The sequence below is a fragment of the Sinocyclocheilus rhinocerous genome, unplaced genomic scaffold (assembly GCF_001515625.1).
Source record: "Sinocyclocheilus rhinocerous isolate Xijiao unplaced genomic scaffold, SAMN03320098_v1.1 scaffold887, whole genome shotgun sequence".
In the NCBI taxonomy this organism is placed as follows: Eukaryota; Metazoa; Chordata; class Actinopteri; order Cypriniformes; family Cyprinidae; genus Sinocyclocheilus; species Sinocyclocheilus rhinocerous.
This window is the reverse complement of record NW_015634028.1, coordinates 596042-606113: the sequence shown is the minus strand read 5'-3', so window position 1 is coordinate 606113 and position 10072 is coordinate 596042. Positions and strand designations below refer to the sequence as shown.

The 10072-nt window shown below is 37.4% G+C and overlaps 1 protein-coding gene across 1 annotated transcript in view; it reads left to right on the top strand.

Annotated features, from left to right (window-relative positions):
- The window catches only part of kalrna (kalirin RhoGEF kinase a), an 81229-nt gene that overhangs the window by 55848 nt on the left and 15309 nt on the right, over positions 1-10072 (top strand). Inside the window, 10 exon segments of the mRNA XM_016559117.1 lie at positions 2815-2958; positions 4654-4749; positions 5405-5520; positions 6714-6780; positions 7026-7129; positions 7206-7275; positions 7359-7445; positions 8129-8221; positions 8328-8378; positions 8533-8610. Coding sequence (XP_016414603.1) covers positions 2815-2958; positions 4654-4749; positions 5405-5520; positions 6714-6780; positions 7026-7129; positions 7206-7275; positions 7359-7445; positions 8129-8221; positions 8328-8378; positions 8533-8610 — 906 coding nt within the window.

Genomic DNA, 10072 nt, shown 5'->3' with positions numbered 1-10072 from the left:
TTGGCAACCCTGCATCCAACAAGAGCTACCGGAGTCAGCTTTGACTGATCACAGGTCGAGAATAAGGAGAGATGACTGACAAGACCATGCTGGAGTATTTGCTGCTCAACAGATCCTGAGCTCACTGACAAATATCTGATCTTGTAAGATGTGCTCCCTTTACACAGAGTGTGTGTGATCGCGAAATCGAAAGTGAACAGCGCGAATGCTCATTCAAAAGAGATTTAAATACTCTGCATACTTAGAGCGGCTCCTTGATGCGACAAAATTATACACAATACTAGAATGTTTAAAGGAGTGCACACGAAAATCGCGGGAGCAAAACACATATTGCGGGAGCAGGCGGCAATGGTCAGAAATTCAGCGGGAACGGGATAAAGAAAACAGCCGAATCCCGGACATTTTGGGCGAATAAGAAATCCCGGCCGGACCCATTTTTTTAGGTCCAAAAAGAGGACATGTCCGGGGAAAAGAGGACGTATGGTCACCCTATACTATGCTATATGTCCACAAAACCACAATGGTGATCACTCTCTCTGCAATACAATATTTTTACTGTGTTTTTGTTCTGCAGTTCTCACACAGTCAGACCAGAATTTTTTTCTCCACCTTTTTGGCCATTTTGTTGTTTTGCATATGTGTTTTTAATGACAATTCAGTATTAAAGACACCATTAATCTTTTTTTATGTTCATGAAGGTAGGTCCCCCTGGTTCATCTCAACTCTTTTTCTCAGTAGGAAAAAGTGATTGTCACACCATTTCATTAGTCTTTTTTAGAACACATTAGAAATATTTTATAATGGTTTTAACTACACAGTTAATCAATAACATGGGGACAGCTGTTACAGAGGAGAACTGGCTCCCCGACTGAGCCTGGTTTCTCCCAAGGTTTTTTTTTCTTTTCTCCATTTCTGTCACAGATGGAGTTTTGGTTCCATACTGTCGCCTTTGGCTTGCTTAGTTGGGGACGCTGGCAATATTGTTGACTTGACTGCACAGACCGACTGTTTTCTATTGTCCTCTTGCATTATCAGCTCAAGTTTTTTCCTGTTTAACACTGTAAGGCTGCTTTGACACAATCTGTATTGGATAAAGAGCTAATAATAATAATAATAATGTTTCAAATATAAATCCAGTCCAATCTTATCAGTGGCACGACAGACTGAGCTAAATCGCCATAATTTGTTTATTTATAGAATATTTTCACATTTCCAAAAGGATTCCCCAAAACCAGGTTTGTTGTTGATATCTAACGTTTGTGTAACAGCATGTGGTGACGGTGGACAGCAGTTTTTACGTCAGAGTGTTTTATAACCGCTCCTTCATTCTCCATTACTATTTTTTACGCAATCATGGCAATACAGAGAAAAGGAGGCCTCTTGTTCTGTGGGCTGTACTAATGGCGTATTAAAGGGCTGCTACGGCCCCGGCAGCAGCCGTTCAGATCGGAGGGTGATGATTAGCCTGACTTTTTAAAGCTGTGCGCCATATACAAAAGAGCCTCTGTATTTCGGAAGCAGGGTATGTGAACCCCACCACAATGGCCCATATTAACCATGTCTGCTGTCAGAGCAAATTCTTCAACAATAAATTCTGAGCATTTAAAGTGGTGCACTAGAAGCCAAATAATAAAGCAGTGAACCACTTGAGGCTGTGTGTTACGGTTACGGTGATTTTATCACAGGTAAAGGTGTTTGTTAGACATAAGTGTGATAATATCACTGTAATGTGTTGCCTTGAGTCGTTTATTGTCTTCAGTAATATGATTTTAGTAATATCATTAAAGACACCAGTGTTCAATATACAAAGCAACATAATTATCAATGATTGTCTATTAAACTAGATTTTGAGGTGCTTACCCATGCAAAACTGTGCCACAATGCATATTCTGAGGATTTTTATGGTGTTCTTGGTAATGTTCTATGATGATTATGAATCACCGAAAGTAATAGCACAGTTTGAGGTATTATTCTGATAATTAATCTGGCTTGTAGTATGTACACTAGCCTCTCTGTAGGCTGTTAGACAATCAAAGATGTTTTTACAAATGAATGAACCTTGTGCAAAAAGTACATTATAGCATACATTTAAAAACAAAAAGTACTTATTAAGGAAATTATACATTTTAAAAGAAAGTAATATATTATACCTTTGAAGTTTAAATTTATATTAAATGCAAATAGTTTAACTTTTTAACCAACTTAAGTAGGACTTAAGTACATGTTTGTATGTAATTTCATATTTGCTTCTGTTGTCTTTAAAATAGCGCAGTCATATTGCTGTATGTACTGACAAGCATTTACGGTAAACTAAACTAAAATGCAATTTCTATTGAAACATGTATATCATGTATTTAAATATATTTGTATTTATACATTTGTAACAATAAAGTTGCAATACATTCAAAATATGTTGTAGGGTTGGAGCTAAACTCTGCAGGACACCGGCCCTCCAGGACCCATTTAAAATATACTTTAAAGTAAACATTTGATTTGGCACTATTACAAAGTGCGCTATTTAGAAGTGTACTTAAATGTGTTAAAAACACAGTCATGGAAGCATACTCTTTAAGCACACTTATAAAGTGGCCTTATTTCATTAATAATAAATCATCAGCAAGTACAAAGTGTTTTACATATACTTTTTTAAGATTGGAAGTACACTGCAAGTGCACATTCAATATAATAAACGGCACTTCTTTTTCACAAGAGGATGGTCTGTTCTGTAGTCACAGGGGTGTTTATGATAACTGCTGTAACACAGTTGTAACATGCATTGTGAATTTGCTGATTGACTTGTTCTTGTGTTTCCAGAGAGTGCGTAAAGAAAAAGGAACACTCTCCAAATCTTCGTCAGGGATGCACAGCGGAGGAGAGGAAGAGCCTGAGGACGAGTCCCACACTCCCCTCCCTCCACCAATGGAGATCATCAAAGACCCGTCTGCTCAGGAAGAGAAGGTACACACACAGAACAGAGAGAGAGGAGCTTGGGGAGAGTCATGTCATAGGCAGAGGTCAGCAGGGTGATTAATGTGAAGAGAGATGTATTAAATACTTACTGTGTCACTCATCATGTGTTCATAACTACAGTATCTCCACCTGCCTTCCTCATAGCCCCCCACCCACCCCCCCACACACAGTGGCTTTACTAACACTGTTTTTCCTCCCTGATGTCAACGTCTCCAGTAACTGCTCGGGTGGAGGCTCCTTGTCTCACATTCAACTAACCACAAATCCACCCTGTTGTTGCAATGAAGCTTAAATGATGTAGTTGTGAAACTTTCACTGTTCCACTCAGCTCTGGCTCTGTTACACGCTGTGCCTTGAGATTGCAGTAGTAATGTGGGTTACACTTTATTCCGATAGTCCACTTTAGACATTCTATTAACTATAAGTAACTTTGTAACTACATGTCAACTACATGTCAACTAATTCTCATTAATTTGCAACTACATGTCTACTAACTCTCAGAGTAGACTGTTAGGGTAGGTTTAGGGTTAGTAGAATAAGTTGACAAAGAAAGTGTTAGAAGATATTAAGCAGACAGTCTACTAATACTCTACTAACTGCTAGTTGACATGTAGTTGCAAAGTTACTTACTGTTAATAGAATGTCTAAAGTGGACTATCGAAATAAAGTGTTACCGTAATGTGTTTACAACCCATTGCCGTCTGATGGGTTGAATCTCGAAAAGAACATGACCTTATTTCACTCTAAAATCGAAAGTAAAAAATTCATTTCATAAAGAAATTAAAGACTGTTTTAAGGCCATTATGATTGTTTGCGTTGTGCCATTATTTATTATTGTTCATTGTTACCTTGATTATTATGACAATTAAGCACATTTCCCATCAAATTATAGTTGATCTGTTGCCATTCTCCTGCATATTTTTTTTTAATTCCTATTATCACTGTTTTTTTTTTTCCATTATTAGACTCTCTGTACGATAATATAGTAAGAAAAACCCTGTTCCTGAAAGTTTTTTTTTTTTGAAAGAAACTAATGCTTATATTGTGCATTGAACTGATCAAAAGCGACAGTAAAGAAATTTGATTTCAGCTGTTTTCAACATTGATAATAGTCAGAAATGCTTCTCGAGCAGCAAATCATGATTTCTGAAGGATCATGTGACACTGACACGTGTGTCATTACAGAAATAAATTACATTTTGTAATGTATTCAAATAGAAAACAGTCATTTTAAATTGTAATAATATTTCACAATATTGTTGTTTTTACTCTATTTTTGATCAATAAGAGACTTCTAATAGAGAAATCTTACAGATCCCAAACATTTGAATAGTAGTGTATACAACAAATAATGTCATGAAGTATAAATATTATGCATCACATATTTTACCTGTTACAATAATGAGAATTTGAAATGGAATTTGAAAAATAAATGTCACTTTGCACAAATTGTAAAGGTCTTAAAAAGTAGTTTGTTTGTTTTTTTCAATTAGCTTATAATTAGTTATTTTTCTTTTGATTTGGAGGTGAAATGTTTGGCATGTTCTTGGCATGGCCTTTGCTTCTCTTCTCCCCAAAGCAAAGCTCGATAAACTGGGCTAACCCAGCATCCTGAGCACTTTCTGTTCTGATCTGCTTGTGTGTTCTTTCCTCTCTCCTCCTCACCTGCTGTCTGTCATGTAGTCGTCTGTGCTGCTGGCTTCACGGCAGAGCTCGGCTGACGTCCCCAGTGCTGCTGAGCTTGTCAGTGCTATAGAAAAACTGGTCAAAACTAAGATGGTAAGTGTGCCACTGAACCCGATCTCCTCTCCTGGCACAAGCAGGGAGGTTTGATCGACTAACCTCCTGGATTTCCTCTTTTCCTTTCTGTTTTCTCTTGCTCTGAGACAATCACTAACTCTTGAGCATCTCTTGCACTACTGTGATTTTCTGCAATAGTCTTTTATGGTTATAAAGTTATAAAAACCTTCCAAACTTGCTGGATAGCTGAGCTTGTCAGTGCTATAGAAAAACTGGTCAAAACTAAGATGGTAAGTGTGCCACTGAACCCGATCTCCTCTCCTGGCACAAGCAGGGGAGGTTTGATCGACTAACCTCCTGGTTTTCCTCTTTTCCTTTCGGTTTTCTCTTGCTCTGAGACAATCACTAACTCTTGAGCATCTCTTGCACTACTGTGATTTTCTGCAATAGTCTTTTATGGTTATAAAGTTATAAAAACCTTCCAAACTTGCTGGATATTATAACTTGCTCTGGCCTGGAGTGACGCTTTTCTCCACTTTGAATCTTCTGAGCAGCTCTGATGGTGTTTACTGCAGTTTAGGGCCGTGTCGCACATAAACCATCCAATTGCAGTGTTTGTTCTCCCACATCAGGCCTGGCTCTTCCAAATTCTGACCGGAGTCTCTTGTATTTGCGTGTGTCTCTGTACGTCTAGACACTGGAGCCAGGCTCGTACCCAGGATTCAGCTCAGTGAACCCAGCAGAGCAGAGCCCAGCGCCTCCCAGAGACCCGGAACTGGAGCAGAAAGCCAAAGCACTGCGTGGACGAATGTAAGACACGCGCTCTTCACTCATTTGGGTTGGTCTGGGAGTAAATTCTACAAACATTACAGTCTGATTTCATGTCATAGTGACCAAACCACAGGTTGCTTGTGGGGCTTAAGCCCTGCTGCTAATGTAACGTAAGGGAACCTGACTTATTTATTTGTTTCCTATTTATAAAATATATTTGTATAGTTTGGCTCCCAGGTTGGCATTAGCCTAATATATCATTTATATGTGTCGTCACATGCATACAAAATATGCATATGAAATGCATAAATCAGTATTATTATATTGAATTTTATAAATGAATGGTTATTTATTTATTTAGTGGGAACTAGTGTGGAAAACATTGGTTATTTTTAACTAGATTTTTACTGAATTTAAATTACTGCTTTTTGGTTGAAAATAATTCTTATGAAACAAATTATAATTTTTTTGAAAAAAATAAATGCAGCACCATTCCAAGTCATTATGGAAGCCCGTTTCCGCCACTGAATAAAAAATAAAAAAGGTTATTGCGACTTTTTATCTCACAATTCTGACTTTTTTTCTCAGAATTGTGAGTTTATATCTCGAAATTGTGACTTTTTTTTTTAGAATTGTGAGATACAAACTCACAATTGCGAGGAAAAAGTCAGAATTACGAGTTTATATCCAACAATTCGGGCTTTATAACTCGCAACTGTTAGTTTATATCACGCAATTCTGAGAAAAAAGTCAGAAATTTGAGTTTATATCTTGCAATTCTGACTTTATAACTCAAAAAAAGTCAGAATTGTGAGATGAAAAAGTCGCAATAACCTTTTTTTTTATTATTCAGTGGTGGAAACAGGCTTCCATAAGCCATTTCAGAGTGAGTACATATATATATTGAGATATTGCCAAAAGATTTAGAAATATCACGGGGGTTTTTTTCACTGTATTGCCCAGACTTTAAAAAAATAATCTGGTTACATCTGGTAAAATGCAATTGATTCTTTTCAAGCAACCAGATCTGGTAATAACTCATGTTCATGTAACAGGCAACATTGAGAAAGTCATCTCCCTGAACAATATGGCTCTCATTAAAAAGCAGAGATATTTATGGGAAATCTTATCTCTTTTGGCCTCTTTATTTCAATTGTTCTTTCATTCTGCTACACCCTTAAAAGAGAAGTGTGATGGGACTTAACCTGACACAGTTTTGTGTCCATTTGCAGGTTTGTTCTCAATGAATTAATCCAGACAGAAAAAGACTACGTGAAAGATTTGGGTATCGTGGTCGAGGTGAGAATAGCCGACATCCTGACAGTATAACATTACATAATTCTGTGACTAAAGGCATAGTTTTGCTTTAGCGTGAAAACACTCTAGTGTGACTTTATCCGTCTTCATTGGTCTTCTATCTTAAGATCAGAGCCATTTGGCATCATCTGCTGTGTCATTACTCTTTTGCATTACATCAGTTTTTACTCTGGGTGAATGTGTTTTGAGTAGTGGCTCATATGTACATGAAATAATTTCTTCTGAAGGGGTTTATGAAGAGGATAGAGGAGAAAGGAGTTCCTGATGACATGAAAGGAAAAGATAAGATCGTCTTTGGAAACATTCACCAAATCTATGACTGGCACAAAGAGTAAGCCTCTCTGATTCTCTTAGCTCCTCTTATTGAACCATGAGCGGAATGTGTCTAATTCTGTTGCTGTCTGAAGCTTTTTTGTTGGTGAACTGGAAAAATGTCTTGAAGATCAAGAAAAACTGCCCGGGCTGTTCTGTAAACATGTGAGTATGTGATTGACATCAGGTCTGTTAGCTGTGTTAGCTGTGCATTGCTCATGAAGTGTTTCCTGTTTCTGTGTGTGTAGGAGAGAAGACTGCACATGTATGTGGTTTACTGCCAAAACAAACCCAAATCTGAATTCATTGTTGCAGAATACGATTCATACTTTGAGGTGAGACACGCTTTACTTTGATGGCGTATTTTTGTAGACCAGCCCGGAAGTTAACATTACCCTGTTTTTCTCAACAACAACAAAAACCCAATAGGATTTTTTTCCATAAGCTCTCTGAGATAATCTTCACAGATGGACACCACTTTTATGAATTGTGAAGCCTAAATGAGTAAAAACCTAAAGTTAGGCTATACGCTGCGGTGACCACCACTAAGCTGCCAACAACTATTTCAATCTTTATTTAAAATCTACTGGTTGGAAAGCTTGAGTTAGAATAGTTTCCAAGAGCATGTGCATACATTAAAAAGGCTGTAAAAGTGGACTAGTGAGTAGATGCGTTTACCTGTTCTGTGTGATGACGTTTAATGTCCCGACAACCTCTGTAGCCTTGTTACAACTCCAAATACACAAAATAATGATCTTTAAAATAGCATCATATGACCCCTTTAAGACGCGTAAAAGCTGGGCTACTTTTGATTTATTTTATGTTGTAGCATAAAATGTGAAAATATCTTGAGATTATTAACACAGACCTTTTTTTATGCATTTAACCAAAAACCTATTAAAAAAATGTTTAAAGATTTGTTTTTAGGACTCTTTCCTGCAGCACTCTATCAAATCACTTCTGAAAAAACGAATTACTCATTGCAAGTTTATATTTATGTGTCTGTTTTGACTCACAGGGGATTCAGCAAGACATCAACTCAAGACTGGGCATCAGTGATTTTCTCATTAAACCCATTCAGAGAATCACTAAATACCAGCTTTTATTAAAGGTACCGTAGAAAGGAAGTCGGTGATGCTGTGATCGATAACATGAATTAATAATAATAATGTTTTAATAATGTATATAATTTCTTCAATATTTCTCTATTGCTTAAGGACTTCTTGAAGTACAGCGCAAAGGCAGGATTGAATTGTCAGGATATAGAGGTAAAAATGAAGCTAAAGTGCTCACTTGCCTAATAATAATAAAGGTCAGTCATAAAGCGAGGACAATGCATTTGAGATTTTTGTAAAGTTTGTTGAAGCTGCTTATACTTCAGGCCCAGAGGTCATCCAGGTTTTTGTTGGGTTTCTCTGACAGAGAGCAGTAGACCTGATGTCCCAGGTGCCCAAGCTGTGCAATGACATGATGAACCTGGGAAGACTGCAAGGATTTGAGGTAAACTGAAAACAGCTTCACTGTACTCATTCTGAAGTGTCATCAGTGCAAGCTTACTGAAAAGACGTTGTAAAAGTTTGCAGTGATCTTACCATGATTAAGGGGTGTTCTACTGTTGTCAGTTACTCACCATCATTTTTGTACTGAAACCTGAGTGATTTCTGTCTCTTCATTGTTAAGATTTGTCACATGCAAAGAGCTCATCAAATATTATAAGTGGAAGCTTGTAACACGCAAGCATGTTTGAATTTCCACAAAAACCAATGAGGTTTGTTTTCATGTCAAGCAAGTATGGTGGAGTTTCCATTTACCATATTTGATGTATGCTATTGCTCTCTCTCTCTCTCTCTCTCTCTCTATATATATATATATATGTATGTGTGTGTGTGTGTGCGCATTGATCGATGATTATTTGTGAATACAAACCTAAATCTGAATCTGTTAATCATATAAAAGTAATCTTTTCCCTTTAGAAGAGTTGGATTAAACCGTTTGATTCATATGGATCTCTTTATGAACTTCTTAAAGGGGTCATCGGATGCAAAATTCACTTCACAAGTTGTTTGAACATAAATCTGTGTTGGAAGCGTGTGTAAACATCCATCCTATAATGATAAAAATCCACCTAGTGATTTTTTTTTAAATCCCTATTTTAAAATCCCCTTTCTCAAATAAGGCTGTTCTGAGATTCCTGTCAGAATGACGTAGTTCTGCACAGGCCCCTCCCACGATAGTTGATTGACAAGGCCGTCTTACCTTAGACCCGCCCTGAGTGAGCTATCATCAGTCCGCCATTGTGTCGACTCCGGTGCGGGGGAAGACAAGAATGTCTCCGATTAAGCGATTGAGGTGTTTTGTTGCTGGATGTAATAATGAATAAAGCAGTCGTCATTTACTGAAGACGCAGAGGATTAATGTTACTTTCGTTTTTGAAGGGAATGCACCGATCCTCGATCTGCCTAAATGCGTCTATGTTTGCGTGAATCATTCATGATCCAGCTTCATCTGCAGAAGAAGTGAGTGTAAGGATTTTTATGAATCTTTGCAAATCGCCTTTCCTAATAATGTGCTAGTTAGCCAGTTTTGAAGCTGAAGTTTACAGTCTGCTCGTCACCCCACGGAAGAGAGGGGCGAGGTCAGCAGAGCTCATTAGCATTTAAAGCAACATGGACTAAAAAACAGCTTGCTGAAAACAGAGCCGATTTTGACAGGGTAAAAAGGGTGTTTTTTACACTACCATTGATCAATTTTAACCAAAGTATGTTAAAGACTTTTCATTAAGACCCTAAAGAATCATATCAACTTGTAGAAAATGGGCATCCGATGACTCCTTTAAAGCTCGAAAGTTTTAGTGGAATGAACGTTTAATGGAGGGACAGAAATCTCTCAGGTTATATGAAAAAAAAATCTTAATTTGTGTTTAAAAGAACAAATGTCTTATGAGTTATGAGACAGAATTAAA